Raw genomic sequence first — 20,274 nt, 5'->3', positions numbered from 1 at the left:
AGTTTATAAACTAACATTTTGGTTTTGTATCTTACAGCTACATAAACGTGCTTTCCATTCTCAGCCTCTTCCGCAAATGTAATTAATTACAAAAGGATTATGATGTATTCATTTGAGGCTGCTGCTTTTATTGTTGACTTTCCTTCTTTCGACTTCAACCAAAATAAGAAGGCAAACCAAGAATAGACACGTCTAATATTAAAACAACTATTCTCCAGTTATACATAGAAACCGGCATAGCAGATGTTTAAATATATTGATTTGTCTAAATACATATACTGTATATACTGCACAGCACAGATGTTCGTCATTCTGGGCATTCTGTAATGGAGGGTAAATCGTCCATCCAAGGTGTAACAGTAAAATTATACCTACGGGGATCTGAACGTTTATCAAAAGGTCCTGTTACTGGGGGAACTGCCTGCTTTGCAAATTCTTCCACTCTTTCCTTCATCGCTTCCAAAACCTAATAATAAAATATAATAAAAAAATATAATGCAGGAAAAATCGGGGAGGATAGATAGCACATTTTCAGCCTTTGATTAATAGTTAAGATTTTTTAAATAATTAGCAATTCAAAACTCATATACATATACAAAAAGAGCCCTCCTCCATTCTTTACACGAGTAGTTCTAAAACACAATAGTGGAGTTGACATTGATCTTGTGCTGTCAGCAAGAGGTCATGGTGTTATGAAATTCAAGCGACATTTATATAATCGTAGACAGCACGTACACGTGCACCTATCAAATCGACTTTATTCATAAAACGAAATCATTCTCTATCCCTTTGATTTCTACATGTCAAACTTGATCCCGCATAAATTTTCTGTTGCGTATGTTGTATGTTTAGCCGTCATAATAATAATGTACTAGTTCACTTATCTTGCTCAATTTACTCTAGGTGGTCCATTTTGATTTTGATATATATTTGACAGCAGCTAGGGAAGAAGAGAGAAAACAAAGCGGGATCATCTCGCACACACCCAAGTACAGTGAAGTCAGGAGCATAGCAATTTTTACAAAAAAAAAAAAAAAAAAAAAAAAAAAAATTTCTTGTTTTTTTTTTACAACTTTATGTTTACTAATGTTTTAATTTTTAACAAATAACTTTTAAATAAAAATGCATAAAACGGAGTGACATTCTTCCAATGTAAGGGTAGCACAACTAACATTTCGCATGGCTCAAAATTTTAGAGGGAGCTCAAAAAATTTTAGGGTAAAAAATATCTTATTAGACAACCATTGGCTGACAAGCATCGTACGAAGCCTTGTGTTCGAATAGAGAATAGTTTATTTTCGATATTTCCATATCGAATCTCAAACAGCAACGATTATTAATGTTTATTAGTGTGGGGGATGGGAATGTAACTGATGTGTTTAAAAGTTCAGTTTTTTATTCCCTTCTAGATTCTGTAACAGCTCATCCTGATACTCATAGGTTGATTGTTTACTTTTTTTTATTGAAGGTTAATAATTAGAATATGTGCAACAGTGTCAGCATTCTTGATCATATCTGTGCTGTCTGATTTAAGTTTATTTTATTTAATTAGAGCTCTCTCTCTCTCTCTCTCTCTCTCACACACACACACACGCACATATGCATAGTCATTTCTGATTGATTTTGGAATAACCAGTGATTTAATATTAAAAAAAAAAGAACGTAGTTAGTTCTGAGTTGGATCGGGTTGAACAGCGGTAGGCTGGATAATATTAGTCAAAGTAGACTGTTCTCTCTCTCTCTCTTTTTTTTTTGAACTTCTGAAACTTCTGCCTCTGACCCCATCTCAAGAACGAGTTATGCGTTGAATTATAATTAATATAATTAATCATACAATCTGAGGTTTTTCCTCCCACAAGCAGGCAAGCCGGTCCCGTGAACACGAGTTACAGTCACAGCATATACCGGGAGGCATACGGCTCGTCACCTTATCCACGGGACGTATACGGCTCGTCACCTTATCCACGGGACGTATAAGGCTTAGAAGGGCTTAAGATAGTTCTGTAACAGGCCAGTAGGCCTAACACTAGAAGGGATAAAAGAAGAAGAAGAATTATACAACTCTACCTACTTCTATGCAACGCTAATAGTGCTTCCTCCTACTTGTACAGCTGCGGTAAAGACACATGAGAGTATACGCATGCTGTATGACTCATTCTTGTGTTTATAATTTAAATATAACCAATTCTTCTGTTCCTCCCCCCCTCCTTCCCTGACTGAAGCTCAAGACATTGAGCAAAATCTATAGGAGTCATAAATTCTATTTAGTGTTCTCTTGCATTTAATGCTGCTACTTAAAACATTATACTACGTCTAACACGACTGTCTCTATTAAACGTCTGCTAACAAAAATAAGCAAAGCAGTAGAAAACAGTTAACTGATATTATATACGGTCTATGAACTGTGTTCACGAGCACAGTGCTCTGAGATAATTCTAAATAACTAACCTCTCTCCAAAATTAAGCCCAGTGATATAAATGAAACTATCTGAACAGTTTTTTTTTTTCTTAGTTTGTACAGCTAATTAATTTTCCTAATCCGCTGTGTTCTAATTATTGAAACAAAAGAAAATCAGGTAAGCCAGTCACATAAAATAAAAGCACGTGCTCAACGTTTTCAAGTCAACGATTACTTATTCCTTGACTCTAGAATCTAAAAATTGTCTTGTGAACTATAAAAATGGTTAAACCAATACATTAGATATCCAAACAGTACTTGTATAAGTAAAAACAAAAATAACCATTAAGAAGTATTTATTAACAAACGAGTGTTTATAAATAGTTGATCATACCGATTTTTCTCAACAGATGGCACTAATTTAGAATTAAAAATAATTATTTTTATAATTTATTGTGGTTCAGTTTTTACGAAAAGACACAATATATTTAACTTGGTTACGTTAAATTTAGTTGTTTAAATAAATTTTCCCGAATGTAGAATAATTAAGTTCAGTTCATAAGCCTAATAAAAGTAAAATAACGGCTCATGACCTATTAATAATATTATTATTATGTGCGTGCGTGTGTGTGTGCGTGCGTGTGTGTATGTGTGTGTGAGTGCGCGCGCGCGAATTTCACAATCATAGATTTCGTAGCTTCCCGACACAGCAAAAGATAAATAAATAATAACCAACTGGTGTCATCCTCAGATAAGCTTACATATAAGCTTCGTGGATGAAAGCAGAGAAATTAGTTTTCATCCAAGATGTATCATGTGTAACCAAGTGCATGTAATGTACGTATCACATGTAAACCAATGTACGTAATGTACGTATCACATGTAAACCAATGTAAGTAATGTATCATATGTAATCAAAAAATGTATGCAATAACTGTAACAAAAGTATGCAATATAGAGTGATTATATCCATTGATATTGTATATATAGAGTGTAAAATTGCAAAGAAACATCTTTAATAATCATCATTATGAATATTATAATAATATACAGTATGTTGTAAACAGCTATTGTTATTATTATTATTTTAAAAAACACTTTATGTACGCGAAAGTATTTGTTATGCATAATTGTGTTCATATAATGTATGTAATTTATCTGAGAAATAATAAATTTTAAAAAAATAAAAAATAAAAATAAATTATTATTATTTTTATTATTATTAAAGTAAAATAATTACACACCTGTGGATTATTGTCTGCTATGTTGTGATATTCACAAGGATCTTTTTCAATGTCATAAAGACAAGGAGCTTTATCAGGCGAACAATTTTCTAAAGCACTCTTTGGTATTCCTCCGCATTTTATTTGCGCTCCTTGTTGACATCGGCAGCTCTTCGGAGGGAACTGCCGTCCTCTGTTGGCAAGTATTTCTCCCACAATCGAACCTTTATTCCATATCCAAGCATCCAGTTGTCCATTCTCGCAGGTGTGTTCAGTACGCCCTGTTGGTCCATACCAGCTATCGAATTGTCCGTTTTCACTTGTTCCGTTGATGTATTTGTAGTTGCCAGAGATTAAAGCAGATACTCCAGCAATTGGGTCGATGTTAAGAAGAATTTCCTTTCTTTCAGATACTCGACCGTACTGTAGCGTTTCCCACATATTAATTCCATCAATCTCTCCTAAATCTTTTACATTACCGCCTATGAAGAACAAATAAACAAGCAAAAAATAAATAAATAAATAAAAGTATTTAGCCATCTAATTAGACAAATTAGTTTTCGTCTGCCATGTAAGAAAGCAGACGAAATGATGAAATAGATATTTTATTATATTATTAATGTTTTACGCGAAATAAATATATTTTACTAAATATAAAAACTCTTACATATATTTAAATATGTTTTCATATATCTGAATATATTTATGAAGTAATTTCACTTACTGCAGACTTGCTTTATAGTCTAATTAGGAGATAAAAATATGCAAACAGTTTAAGTAAATAAGAAAGAAAATTACATATACAGTATATATAGAATATAGGACAAACCCGATCTCTAATTTAGAATTAGAATTTCTATTACAATTTTTATTTGGGCGGGGGGGGGGGGTATTGTTTATTTTATTTATTTTTTGCAGTTTTTCTAAATTTAGTTACTTTATTTTTTTAATTTAAATTTTGGATCTTTATGAACTGAGCTTGAACAAATCAAGAAAATGTTCGATTTCTATATTTTCGATAATTTAATGAAACCGTAAATATATTTGTAATATTATTTTTTTTAAAAAAAACCAGACAACCAGTGTATATTAATGTAGAAATAAAAATCATCTATCATAAAATGCTTATTTTTCCGGTCATACAGGTGTCACATATTTTAAAAAATAATGAAATGGTATCATATTTTATATCCTTGAATTTAGAAAACAATTCTTACAATTTCTTTGGTTATAGATATACTGCGATCCGCGCGGTTAGCCTAGTGGCTTTGCGCTTAGAACCTAGGCCACTCCTTCCGCAGGAAGGAGTGGCCTAGGTTCGATTCTCGTCGACGACATTAGGAACTTAAGGATCTTATTCAGCCATAGCCTGTCTTGGGCGTGGACAGTAGGATTTTTTCCGCCAGTTTATCTGGGGTTTTTCATCCCGCAAGCAGGCAAACCGGACCTGTGAACACACACGCTATAGTCATAGCAATACGGCAAGGAAGGCAACAGGAAACCACCTTGCGTCACTAACTCCCTAGTAATCAGCTGCAACCCTCTCAAAGAGAGGAAACCACAGGATCAGATCAAACATACTGCACTGGAAGCGGTTGTACACAGCGCCATCTGTCATCAAGTCTATTAATTTTTTTTAATGCATTAATAGACAAAACTCTTCACTCTTGTATCTCGATGACAATTTTATAAAAATTAATTTGTTAGTTTGTTTTTTTTTTCAGGCTCTTTGAGACAAAATTTTCTTCGGATAAAAGAAAAAATATTACGTTAGAAAATAAAGGCATGCCTATGTTTCTCCAGTACATCTAAACACAAAAAGATTAGTTACTTAAGTATATAGTCGAATATTTCGATCCGAAACATACGAATCCTCTTCAGTGTAATTGACAAATCAAAAAGCTAAATAACAACAACAATGGATTTCAAACAAGATGAGAGTCGAATGCTATAGTGGTAGAGTATAGTAGATATAAGATTATAGGTATAATCAGGGGGAGCTCGTGCATAGGCACTGCAAAACTGCAGCACCCCCCAATTTTTCTCGATACAAATATATTTATTAATTTATTTATATTTGCTTGTAATATTTAATTTTATCATCGACAATCCTATACAATTCTCTTATTTTTTTAAAAAAATAATAAAAATCCATCTTTTAGCGCTTAGGAGGGTGAAGGACGCTAGTGACACTGTGTTTTCCACAGTGTCATTGCTACGCGAGCAAGCATATGCACGTCATAGTGAGATGCGAGCTGTTAGCGTAATGCGGCACTGTCCGTCGCGCAGTTCCACTCTTGTTTATATGCAGTTTGCGCCAGTAGTGGAGTGTTCGTAGTGTTCGTATTTACTCCGTCTCTTTAAATATTTGGACATTACAATTAAGATATAACATTTGTTATAGTTTTTTATGTTAGAACATGATTACGGTTATGATAATGGATTTTATTTTTAAGTAATTTTGAATTATACCAAACTGTATAATTTTATCGATAATAAACAATATTTTTTCATGTTTATTTTTTTTTTTAATTTTACCATAATTTTGATATTTTATCCAAACACGTATACACTGTACTTCCAGTGTGCATGTAAATTTCGAAATTTACATGCACACTGTAAGTGTTACAGTGTGCATGTACTTACATTGCAGCACCCCTACGATTTCAAGCCACGGCGTATAATACAGGGGAGGATAAAAATTATTGTTTACAATTAATAAAAATTGGAAGTTTCCAAATTTTAGTTAAGATAATACAGTCATTTTGGTTCAATGTACACATACCCACCGAATCCGAAACTTTCCTGTTCTTCGCCGAAATCAGTAGTTTCCGTATAGACATGCGACTGCCAATATTGACCCCCTTCAATTTCCTACGATATCCTTCCTATTTGGGTTAGATATCGGTTGGGAACAGTCTTCATGAAATGTTTCTGTTTTCTATTCGGCTTTGAAATAATGTTGGATTCAATATCCACTTAATTTGAATATATATATATATATATATATATTCAAATATATATATATATATATATATATATATATTTATGAAAAAAATTGAATGACTAGAACCGAGATTTAATTAAAAAGGTTTTAATATAAACACACTACTAGTTTCGGCCTGTAACAGCCTTCTTCAGGTGACATTATAAAAGAAAAAACACTAAACATTGAGGGTTAAAAGACTATGAACATCATAGACAGTCTTTATACATAATTAGCATTAAAACGTTGTAGTTGTATTTGAAGCTGTTCTTTCATTTGTTGCATTGTTGGGAGAGTGCGTGCTTGCTGCATCACGTGAACGCCAGTACATGATTACAGCTGAATGACTATCAGGGAGGTTGTAGCTTAAGTTGTTATTTAGATGAACAGGATTGAAGATGATTTCTCTCGATTCCACAATTTTTCTCTCTATTTTGTCACTGCAACGGAAGATGTTTGTAGATTTTTCCCAGCAGACTTTGTGACTTTGGTTATCATCATTAGGATTAGCCGAGAAGAGGATATGACTTGATAATGCACTTGCTCGCTGTCTCTTGTAAGTAATGTCTCTCATGTGTTCTTCCATACGCATTTCGACAGATTTGTCTATCTGCCCGAAATAAGGAATATCGCAGTCACATAATATTTTATATACGCCAGGGTATTTGAGTTGATGATGACAAGGTTTTGGATGGCTAATTAAGGAACGGATCTTTGGAAGTGGAGTGAACAAGGTTCTGATATTGTATTTTTTTAGAACTTTTGCTAATTTATGTGAAACAGTACTTATGTAAGGAATAGATATATTGCCTTTGAATCTATTTGTTTCTTCTGAGTGATGTCTGGGAGGATTAAGGAGGAATTTGTTAATGCTTTTCTTGGAATATCCATTAACTTCGAAAGAAGTTTTCAGATGGTTTATTTCTGTAAGCAATTCATTTGGATCATCAAGAAGAGAACGGGCTCTATGTCCCAAGGTGGAAATTATTCCAAGCTTATGAGGAGGGAAATGATGGGATTGACTGTGCAGATATCTGTTGGTATGTGTGGGTTTTCTATATATCGATATTTTTAGTTTATCAGCAGAAGAGCGAGTCAGTTTGACATCAAGAAAAGGCAAGGAATTATCCGTTTCAAGCTCAGCAGTAAACTTAATACTTTGATGTCGGCTATTGAGATGTTCGAGGAAAACCATAAGGGATTCATGTCCATGGCTCCAAACAATGAAGACATCATCCACATAACGTTTCCAAACTTTAGGTGTTAAAAACGGATAATTCCTTGCCTTTTCTTGATGTCAAACTGACTCGCTCTTCTGCTGATAAACTAAAAATATCGATATATAGAAAACCCACACATACCAACAGATATCTGCACAGTCAATCCCATCATTTCCCTCCTCATAAGCTTGGAATAATTTCCACCTTGGGACATAGAGCCCGTTCTCTTCTTGATGATCCAAATGAATTGCTTACAGAAATAAACCATCTGAAAACTTCTTTCGAAGTTAATGGATATTCCAAGAAAAGCATTAACAAATTCCTCCTTAATCCTCCCAGACATCACTCAGAAGAAACAAATAGATTCAAAGGCAATATATCTATTCCTTACATAAGTACTGTTTCACATAAATTAGCAAAAGTTCTAAAAAAATACAATATCAGAACCTTGTTCACTCCACTTCCAAAGATCCGTTCCTTAATTAGCCATCCAAAACCTTGTCATCATCAACTCAAATACCCTGGCGTATATAAAATATTATGTGACTGCGATATTCCTTATTTCGGGCAGATAGACAAATCTGTCGAAATGCGTATGGAAGAACACATGAGAGACATTACTTACAAGAGACAGCGAGCAAGTGCATTATCAAGTCATATCCTCTTCTCGGCTAATCCTAATGATGATAACCAAAGTCACAAAGTCTGCTGGGAAAAATCTACAAACATCTTCCGTTGCAGTGACGAAATAGAGAGAAAAATTGTGGAATCGAGAGAAATCATCTTCAATCCTGTTCATCTAAATAACAACTTAAGCTACAACCTCCCTGATAGTCATTCAGCTGTAATCATGTACTGGCGTTCACGTGATGCAGCAAGCACGCACTCTCCCAACAATGCAACAAATGAAAGAACAGCTTCAAATACAACTACAACGTTTTAATGCTAATTATGTATAAAGACTGTCTATGATGTTCATAGTCTTTTAACCCTCAATGTTTAGTGTTTTTTCTTTTATAATGTCACCTGAAGAAGGCTGTTACAGGCCGAAACTAGTAGTGTGTTTATATTAAAACCTTTTTAATTAAATCTCGGTTCTAGTCATTCAATTTTTTTCATAAAACTATGTATGTTAACCGAGTCAATGATCATTCTGTCATATATATATATATATATATATATATATATATATATATATATATATATATATATATACCTTAGCTAACGCCTTTTAATACCTATATAGGGAGTTGGCGAGGCCGTTTAGCCCTATCTAACTTCTGTAGACTGAGTGGGCAGTTCAGTCTCCACTGGTAGCCAATCAGAGATAGCTGGCCCAAGGCTATCACTAATTAGGTGGCACGCAGTAAACAGAGACGGCTCAACAAGTGCCGCCATGTCGTGGTCCCTAACCTTAACACAATATATTTAATCTCTGAAATAATATGGGTTCTACAGTCGATTTTCTTGAGTATACAGGACGAAAAACCCGAGTTTCCGGGAGAAAAAACCCCTCTTGCCCGTGCCAGAGATCGATTAACTCGGGAATCGCTTCTAAAAAAGGTTTAGAAGAATTTCCTGTAGTCGACGACTAGACTCGAAATGAAGTCTTCTTTCGTGCGGTCAAGCGGCGGGGTGTGCAAACGCCACATCCACCGAGCTACACAGGGTCTTTATATATATATATCTACTCTATATATATAAAAAGATAAGCCGAAATTTGAAACGTTTTTATGTCACGTTTTTTGTCTTACCAACCTGGAACTCGGGGATTGGGCGCCGTAGGTGCCAGGGGGGGGGGGGGAGCCCGCCTAGTATATATATATATATATATATATATATATATACTTTATACTCTATATATATATATAGGGTGGCCATAAAATAACTTTCCCTCTTTGGAGGCATCTGTAGCTAAAACCAATAAACGGAATGAGACCAAATTTTATGTTGAGATTTTTGAAGACATGAGATGATTTCTGCGAAAAAAAAAATTAGTACCAAAAGTCGGCTATAGGGGAAATTTTGGCGCTAATGGAGCTGAAAACAAGAGGATAATTACATTAATGGCAGATAAAATGGAAAAATAACATTTCGTCGGTGTAAGCGAGCCGCGTCTCTCGTTCCAGCTGGATGCGGCGCGTTACAATAATAATAATAATAATAATAATAATTAAACTAAAACGATAACTTGCGAGAGACACAAAAATTAATGTAATGATCGAACTCACAGGAAATAATGTTTTATTCATCAGAATCAGGGTCCCCTGGACCACATACACGACTTTCAATGTGCTGATCTTTCTTGTGTATAACAAATTGCATCCGCTGTGCGACTTGCTCTACAGTTGAGCGTAAGGAGTCGGACTGGATGTTCATAACAGCCCGTTTTATGTTCTCTTTGAAGACATGCAAGTTGGGAATGCCACCAACATACACAACGGATTTCAAATACCCTCACAGTCAAAAGTCACATGGAGTGATGTGTAAAAACTTAACAAGTAAAGCTCATTGAGGCAAAGTTGGACGCACATTGAGCACAATTCGTCAGTCATTCGAATGACTGCCTGAACGTTCCCAATCCCTTTTTAAGCGGAATTGGTGGCACTTCTGTCAGGTACGCACAGTAAAATTTGCATAATAATTTTTATCTGCATTTACTGCAATTTGACTGCTTTCGGCTCCGCCAGTGCCAAAATTTCCCCTATCGGCGACTTTTGGTACTTTTTTTTTTTTTTGCGCGGAAGTCATCTCCCCATGCCTTCAAGAGTCTCAATATGAAATTTGGTCTCATTCGGTTTAGTGATTTTAACTACAGATGCCTCTAAAGAGGGAAATATTCAACTTCAGTCATTTATAAATTTTTCGTAGAAATTAAAAATGTTCTTGTTGACTTTGAACTAGCTACAGACCAGGAAGTCAAATTTCTTTCCACGCTCTATCCAATGGTAATACATTCATAACAGAACATATTCTTTCGATTGCTGTCGATGATTTGAGTAAACACTTGACAAATTAAATAATAATGAATAAGAACTCAGTTTATTCAAAAATAAAAGTCATTGCAATAGTTCGACTCGTTTATTTTTGTACTATTTATCTACATAGTCATTCAATCTGTAGATAAAAACACTTTAGTTTTATTTTGTTATAGTTACATCATCATCAACTGATTTTGCAACTAAACACGATCATTATTCAATTCACATTGAACGAAAATTATACTTTGAAAACATCTGTATTAAATGGAAATACGATAGCTTGTTAAATAATCAAGATTGCTATAAAAAATCATAATGTTGTGACGTCATATGGAGATTTGTACAAAACTGACTGCTTGTATAGATTTCTACTTGGAGAGATTGATGGATAGAATCAGAAATGAGGACACAGGAATTTCCATTGGTGGAATAAGACTCAACCACCTGTGCTTTGCAGATGGGATTGTTTTACTTGAAGAAGACGAAATGAAACTTCAGCAAATGATACGTAATCTAAATAGAGAAGGGAGAAGATAGATTGAGAATAAACATAGAAAAGACAAAAACAATGGTTTTTTTGTGAAAGGTAGATTGAAAAAAGATTATTGTAGAGGGAAAGGAACTTGAGAATGTAAAACAGTTTACCTATCTTGGAAGTTGTATAACACATGATCTAAACTGAAAAAAAAGAATTTAAAATTAGGACTGCAAAGGCTTTAACAGCGCTAAATCCATGGACAAAATTTGGAAGAGCAGGAATATCAGCTTAAAAACCAAACTAAGCGTTCTTGAGACATGCATCTTTAGCAGTATGTTATATGATCTATAGAAGTTGACACATAAGAATGCAGTAGATTACCAAATATCATCGCTCTGGGAGTGACTATTACCATGTGTAGTGATATACAGATGAGAATGACTGCATTGCCTCAATTGGTAAACAGATATGTTCATTAATAGACACCCTCTTGGAGAAAGATATTGTAGTACACTTACCTGCAACAGTATAAATAGTTGGTAGCCAATCAGTGATATGCATCAGTTGGTTAGCTATTCTGCCTACTGAGTTGTTCAGTAAGGGACTCCAGATAAAACCAGTTCCTCTCACTCCTCCTTCCCATAACGTATTCTTAGCGCCCCTTAATGGCCAGTTGGACCCCGATGAATTCCAGAATCCATAGGCCGGTCCTCCATTATCCGTAGAAAAGATGATAACGCTATTGTCTAACAGATCCTTTTTGTCCAGAGCTTTCACGACTAACCCAACAGCCTCATCCAACGTTGATGTCATCGCTAAATGATTTTTAGATAAACGAACACGTGAGAATTGAATAATTTAACAAACAATTACAAATAATGCAAAGTTGAATCACTGTCTGATTATCAGGTGGCGTAACTAGGAAATTTAGCAGTGATTGTTACTGTCCCACATGCTAATTTCAACGTCCATACTGAAGGATGAGATTAATTAAATATTTTAGTCATTCATGACTAATTCACAACAAAAAGGATGTAATAATAATCATATAATCAATTCTTATTTTTAGCCCCTGAATTTTTGGTTTACGGATTTAAAAAAAAAAAAAAAACGGATTTAACGGAGAGCAAAAACCGATAGGGTTAAGTTTAGGTACCACGAGATGGCAGCACTTTCCTGCCGCACTTTCCTCGTGTGTATCAATTAAAATCACTGATAGTCTTGGCCCAGCTGTTCTGTGATTGGCTAATGCTGCATACTAGCTGTGGTATAATCATCATACTTTAGCTAGAATTAATGGCCTGGCTTACTCCTGGTTACGCTATTATAATGATTACAATATTTAGCCAAACTATTCTGCAATATTTTAGATTAATTTAAAAGATGCATTATAATGGTTTGCATTTTTGATTTTAATAAAACTTTTTTAGAAAAAAAAAATTGTTGAACTACCTGCAAACTGTCTTCTGTTCAGATCGCTAATGTGACAGAATTTCTCCTCATATTCTGGTGGTACCTGCAACCGAAAATAATCATTTCCTACGTGTACGGCTTGGTGAGGTAAATACAGGAACAGTGGCTGTTGGGAATACATAGGTCTCATCATTGAAACAAGTTAAGTTATATCTCTCATAAATGTTTGCGATCTCGCTATATATATATCATTGCCTTGATTTTTAACATAGTTTCATTACAAACGTTAGTAGTCATGTAATAATTCCAAAATTTCGTAGACTTCTTTTATATATTGAAATAAAATAAGTCAATATTTTTATAGTGATAATGTTGAAAACGATGCGTTATGGAACTATCTAGCATGTTCGCGATAGAAGAATCTTCTAGATTTCATCAGAACTAAAAACGATAGGTGAACAAAGTATATAAGTTATCAAACATTTCTGGGATGTATCATTAGAGTGCCGCCATCATCAGTTTCAGTGAAAGTTTTTGTTTAAAATGGCCAGTTTCATATGGGGAACGATTGTAGAAATGGACTCAAGGTAACGATAGGTCGTTCTTTCTTTTAATATTTTAACATTTTTATTTAATATTTACCAAAAACCCATGAAGCAGATTGATATTTTGCAGTGAGGCCTAAGCCATCAGATCAAATCTATCTATACTTTCGCCACCATTAAGACAATTATTTTTATCGATACCAACTTACAAAGGGTGAACCGCAGTAGTTAAGAGCACATAGATTGCGTGAGGTGGAGATGAAGTTGCTTCTACTCCAAAAATGAAGTTTCTTTTTGAATGGGACAGCAGAACAACTCAAATATTCTTTATGGGAGTTTTAGTAAGTCTAATATAAATGGCTTTATATTAAAATTAAAGTTAAAGAATACATTTCTTAAAACGGATCATTAGATAAGATTCATTACCCATAATTCATCATTGGAATTATGGGTGAGGAATATTTTATGCTGCAAATTCTCAATTCTTTCAAAAAAAAATTGTCGTGCTAGACATAAGAAAATTAACTGCAAACGTAAAAATAATGGTCATTACCCAAAATAATCAGGAATCGATTTCAAAAAAGTAATGATGCAATTTTTAGAAACAACAAACATTCTGATTACGAATAAGTACAGTAATAGAATCCTTGACCTCAGTTGCTTACTCTGCCTCACCAACAAACACACACACCTTTACTCTGTCTTCCACTAGGCACGATTCTCAGGTTAATGGTAGCAAAATACAATTGCCATTAATTTTTTTATTTGTGAAATTATAAATTTCACATTTGTAATTTCACAAATTTGTAATTTGTAAAAATGAACGAATTTTGCATTCATTCACAGACTCTTTCATAACTTCAAGCAACATAAGGACTGGTTAAGCTGTCGGCCCTTGCATAACTAAATTAGGGAATACCTTGAGTCAACAGCTATCTATTTGAGTTCAAGCCTGTGCAACTCTAAGTACAATCCCTGCAGCTTCAGCTAGGAGGACAGTTGAATACATCTATTAATTTCTTCTGTTCTTCTAGACACTTTGCCTTTTTTGGCAGGAAAAAAAAAACTGATTTCCGGAAGTAAAACCGTTCTACTTCTGTAGAGATCAGTAGTACGGATGCAACTTTAAACCAGATCAAGATCAAGATAAGATAAGGAATCGTGACGTGTTGTTTGTTCAGATGATGACGTCATTGTGCGTGTGACGTCACGTTGTTTGTTTTGTTCGCGTATGGAATTATGGGTGATGATTAGAGATAAGGATTCGTGTCGTGATTGGTGGGGCACTTTGAACAAGATCAAGATAAGATAAGGAATCGTGTCGTGGATGTGTGATGTTATCAGATGAAGATAAGTGACGTAATTTATTTGATAGTTGTAAATAAGTGACGTTATTGTTTTGAATGGAAAAGGTTAGAGATAAGGATTCGTGTCGTGATTGGTGGGGCAGTTTAAACCGAATAGGGGTAGGGTGAATGGGGGAAGTGACGTCCGTGTCGTGAATATGTGTAGTTATGAGCTGTAGATAAGTAAATGATTTGCGTATGGCATTATGGATGATGGATAGCGATAAGATAAAGTTGGAATGTTTGGAATTTCGCTGGGTCCCCCACCCTTCTGTCAGGGACGTCACGTGGTGTGTTTGGTTCGCGTAAAGATTGTGGGTACTTTTAGAGATAAGGAATCGTGACGTCATGTGTTTGGAAATTTCGGAGGAACATATGTCTCTCTCTGTGATATCACATGGTGTTTTGGTTTGCCTATGGAATTGTGGGCGATGTTTTTGAGATAAGATATCTTGGAATTTTCACAGGGTGACAAACATCCATCATTATCATCAAGTTTTGTCTTTGGATGTCTATAGATGGCAGTTCTAATTTTCCAATATAGTTTGAGGTATTTCTTTCCTGTTAAAGGCTCTGGGAATTCTTTGAGTACGGTAGAGTCTAACTGGTGGCAGCGTTTCGAGTTTTTCAGAATAATTTAATTATATGCTAGTGTCTCCTCACACACACACTTTTTTTTCTCATATACGTAACTCATCCGAATATTTTGATCTACATTTAAGATCATAAACTTAATTATTTTTCTAATTAACGTTATCTTTTTTACAAAATGTATGGCTATTGGTATATTTTACTTTACAGTCAAGAGAAAAACTAAATGGCATTTAAAAAATAAATTAAAATAAACGGACAGTTAAAGGATTACAACACCTTTTGTATGTAGTCTAGAAATTCTAATGATAATTTAAATTACTTAGAGTCTTTCCAGAATGGCTCTTCTAAATGCCAATATTCCAAAAAACTTGAATTTTATATCCACAACACACACTTTCCCCATTCACCCTACCCCTATTTTGTACATAGTGTCCCACCAATCACGCCACGAATCCTTATCCACTAATAATCTTCCTTTTCCATTTAAAACAATAACGTCACTTATTGACAACTAACAAATCACTTATATAATCACTTATCTTCATCTGATAACAACATACATCCACGACACTAACGTCGCTTCCCCCATTCACCCTACCCCTATTTGGTTTAAACTGCCCCACCAATCACGACACGAATCCTTATCTCTAATCATCACCCATAATTCCATACGCGAACAAAACAAACAACGTGACGTCACACACAATGACGTCATCGTCTGAACAAACAACACAACACGTTAGGATTCCTTATCTTATCTTGATCTTGATCTGGTTTAAAGTGGCACCCGTGCTACTGATGTCTACAGAAGTAGAACGGCTTTACTTCCGGAAATCAGGTTTTTTTTTTCCTGCCAAAAAAGGCAACGTGTCTAGGAGAACAGAAGAAATTAATATATATATATTCGACTGTCCTCCTAGCTGAAGCTGCAGGGATTGTACGTAGAGTTGCACAGGCTTGAACCTAAACAGATAGCTGTCGAGTATTCCCAAGTATTACCTAATTTAGTTATGCAAGGGCCGACAGCTTAACCAGTCCTTATATTGCTTGAAGTTATGAAAGAGTCTGTGAATGAATGCAAAATTCATTCATTTTTACAAATTACAAATGTGAAATTTATAATTTCACAAATAAAAAAATTAATGGCGATTGTATTTATCGAAATTTAATAAATAAATACATTTTATCATTAGTAAAGCATTAAACCGCATAATAATAACACAACAGATTTAAGAGGAATCATAATTTTAATTTATAGCTTTAAAATATATGTATATTTGAATTGAGAGATTCATTCTAAATGCGTTATAATTTTCCATATTGCCGTGTTTTTAACTAGCAGATTTGTACAGACATTTACCAATTAATGGCTTCGTGATCAAAGCCATTACTTGGACTGCTTTTCACATTCCTAAACTTTGAGAGTTAGGCCTCACTAGGTGGCGCATCCCACACTTTGTAAAATCCTACTTGAAAAAATGATGATAATATTGTTCGTTTTTTTTTTTATACTTTTGTACAAGTTCACAGACGAAAGACACTGAAATAGTTGATAAATTAAAGACTCTACAATATTTGCGTAAACTTACCTGCGAAGTGTTATGGTTTTCAATAATCTTAATAGCCCTTTCAGTAAACAAGTGTGTACTGTACTGGCCTCGTTTGTCAGTAACGGGTTCCAGTCCATCATGGAAGTCTATACCCCAGTAGATCTAAATGGATAAATGATGAGACCGCATTGAACTAAAGATAAATAAGTGCAAAAATATTGATATTCATGTAAATTTATATGCTTTAATTTTATCTTACTTTTTAACATATTCCTTTGGTACATACAACTACAGAGATGTAAAATAATTTAAATACACGTTATTTTCCATACAATTTTGAAGTCACTTCAGACTTCCAACAAATATCCACTATTCAGTAGATCATCAGGTTAGTATTGTAATTAGGAACTCGGTCTGAGGCTAAATAGCCTTTTCATTTGGGAAATAAAATGGCAATTTTCTTTTTATAGGCTTATCTGAACACAAAGTAGAAATGTGTTTAAAAGTATACCCAGCGCTCCCAAGAAAGAACGCCAGTATTTTGAGCGCATATCTTTTAAACGAAATAGGTGATAGTTATAGAATTGAAATCGATTGTTGTTCACCAACTTAAGTTTTGTACGCATGCGCGCCTCTTTCATTCTCATCAGTAGCTGTCATGATTGGGAATAGTTCAACGGAAAGTTGTTTGTCACATAATATTTTATGCTATATGATAATTTATTATCCATCGGATAATAAATGTGTCAAGAGGCAATATAATCAATTTAGGGAAGAAACGACTGGGAGCTTTTGTGACTCATTTTTACAAATTAATTTTTATAGACCTTATAAGTTTCAGAAGGTGCGACATACGAATCTAATAAAGAAGACTGTTTAAATTCAGGGAATGTAAACAGGCCATTGTAAAATATGAAATCCAAGTTTGCTCACTGAATTTCTGCAATCTGAAAGTTCTCTCCAGTAGAAAAATTTCAAGCAATTTTTTCTGGGCAGAGAAAATAACCGGCACTTATTAAGTGTTTTGAATATCGCAACCAAGGCAAACACCGATGTCAAATGTTGTATTCTCACATTCTCATGGCCCGTTTCGAAATTTCCAAAGTTTCAAAATATTTAGTTATGAAATAAAGATGTATTTATAATATTTCTTATATCTGTTAATTTTAATTTCCAAAATAAAGAAATTTAGCTTCTTATTTATGATAAACCGATAAACAGCACTTTCTTATGCATATGCTCAAAGTATTACCTCTTCCACAACAAGCATTCATCGGCTCGGAAGACTGAAAAAGTCCTTTTTAGGACTTCCCGGGTAACAAATGGCAATGCTGAACCGAGGAAGTAAACTGAGGTTCGGCTGTTGTTGTTATGTTATCCTGGGTGTGAGTTTTTGAGTTCGCTCCCTTAGGGTTTTTGCCTTAAGGGAGCACCTTGAGTCTCCGGGGAGGGTGTTCTCCGGCAGGGCCCGCTGAGGGGTTCTTGTCGGTGAATTATTTTCCTCGGAATTTGAGCGGTTCTGCTCAGGAGTCGGGGTTGGGGGGGGGGGGGGGTGGGGGGGGGGGGGGGTGGGGGGGGGGGGGGGTGGGGGGGGGGGGGGGTGGGGGGGGGGGGGGGTGGGGGGGGGGGGGGGTGGGGGGGGGGGGGGGTGGGGGGGGGGGGGGGTGGGGGGGGGGGGGGGTGGGGGGGGGGGGGGGTGGGGGGGGGGGGGGGTGGGGGGGGGGGGGGGTGGGGGGGGGGGGGGGTGGGGGGGGGGGGGGGTGGGGGGGGGGGGGGGTGGGGGGGGGGGGGGGTGGGGGGGGGGGGGGGTGGGGGGGGGGGGGGGTGGGGGGGGGGGGGGGTGGGGGGGGGGGGGGGTGGGGGGGGGGGGGGGTGGGGGGGGGGGGGGGTGGGGGGGGGGGGGGGTGGGGGGGGGGGGGGGTGGGGGGGGGGGGGGGTGGGGGGGGGGGGGGGTGGGGGGGGGGGGGGGTGGGGGGGGGGGGGGGTGGGGGGGGGGGGGGGTGGGGGGGGGGGGGGGTGGGGGGGGGGGGGGGTGGACAGCTTTTTGAAGATTCATCGGCACGATCCTGAGGGTATTGTATATTCCAATACCCTTGAAGGGTAATGGATGGCAATGCTGTACCTAATGAAGTTCTAACTGAGGCTCGGCTATTGCTGTTACCCTCCTGCCATGATCAGAGCTTTAATAGCTCAATAACAACTTATCCCTACACTGTCCTCTATAGATAACGGGGAAGATGAAAAGCACTTTCTTATGCATATGCTCAAAGTATTACCTCTTCCACAACAAGCATTCATCGGCACGATCCTGAGGGTATTAAATATTCCAATACCCTTGGAGGGTAATGGATGGCAATGCTTAGCTAATGAAGTTCTAGCTGAGGTTCGGCTATTGCTGTTACCCTCCTGCCATGATCATTGCTGTTACCCTCCTGCCATGATCAGAGCTTTAATAGCTCAATAACAACTAATCCCTACAATCGACCGTGAGATGCGGTGATTGATTCATTCAATCCAATACCCTTGGAGGGTAATGGATAGCAATGCTGTAGCTAATGAAGCTCTAACTGAGGCTCGGCTATTGCTGTTACCCTCCTGCCATGATCAGAGCTTTAATAATAGCTCAATAACCTTATCCCTGCACTGTCCACTACAGATAACGGGGAATATGAAAAGCATTCTTGCTTCGCCCTTTTAAGCCAGTCCTTATAAGGATTCAATCCAATGGGTGGAATGGGTTCAATCGACCGTGAGATGCGGTGATTGATTCATTCAGTCCAATATCCTTGGAGGGTAATGGATGGCAATGCTGTAGCCAATGAAGTTCTAACTGAGGCTCGGCTATTGCTGTTACCCTCCTGCCACGATCAGAGCTTTAATTGCTCGATAACACCTTATCAATACACTGTCCTCTACAGATAACGGGGAAGATGAAAAGCATTCTTGCTTCGCCCCTTTAAACCAGTCCTCATATGATTCAATCCAATGAGTTAATCGACTGTGAGATGCGGTGATTAATAATACTCTTGGAGCGTAATGGATGGCAATGCTGTAGCCAATGAAGTTCTAACTGAGGCTCGGCTATTGCTGTTACCCTCTTGCCATGATCAGAGCTTTAATAGCTCAATAACACCTTATACTTACACTGTCCTCTACAGATAACGGGGAAGATGAAAAGCATTCTTGCTTCGCCCCTATAAGCCAGTCCTTATAAGGACTATAAGGATTCAATCCAATGAGAGGAGGCGGATTTCAAGAGTGAGACTTATGAGTCCATTTTAGGGCTTCCAGGGTAGCGGATAGCAATGCTGTAGCCAATGAAGCTTTAACTGAGGCTTGGCTATTGCCGTTACCCAGCCATGACTAGAGCTTTTAGCTCATAACACCCCATCCACACAGATTTTCTTTATTCAGATGACGGGATAAAGAGTCAACGACTCAGTTCTTAAAGTTCTTAAAAGAACTGGGCGATGGACTGAGTCCTTGACTCTTTATTCCGTCATCTGAATGAAGATAATCTGTGTGGGTGGAGTGTTGTTG

The 20,274-nt window shown here is 36.6% G+C and overlaps 1 protein-coding gene across 1 annotated transcript in view; it reads right to left on the bottom strand.

Moving 5' to 3' along the window:
* Positions 1-307: 307 nt before the first annotated feature.
* The window catches only part of LOC150094911 (arylsulfatase B-like), a 46,795-nt gene continuing 26,828 nt past the window's right edge, over positions 308-20,274 (bottom strand). The window contains exons 5-9 of the mRNA XM_090411148.1: positions 16,774-16,896; positions 12,739-12,865; positions 11,805-12,101; positions 3,643-4,103; positions 308-466 (exon numbers count right to left, since the gene is read on the bottom strand). Coding sequence (XP_090267274.1) covers positions 308-466; positions 3,643-4,103; positions 11,805-12,101; positions 12,739-12,865; positions 16,774-16,896 — 1,167 coding nt within the window. The remainder of the gene's footprint in view (positions 467-3,642; positions 4,104-11,804; positions 12,102-12,738; positions 12,866-16,773; positions 16,897-20,274) is intronic.

This window comes from Typopeltis vanoorti, chromosome 21, assembly GCF_054136105.1.
Source record: "Typopeltis vanoorti isolate ZY-2024b chromosome 21, IOZ_Tvanoo_1.0, whole genome shotgun sequence".
Lineage (NCBI taxonomy): Eukaryota > Metazoa > Arthropoda > Arachnida > Uropygi > Thelyphonidae > Typopeltis > Typopeltis vanoorti.
Note: the sequence above shows the minus strand (reverse complement) of the source record. Positions and strands in the feature narration are given on the sequence as shown.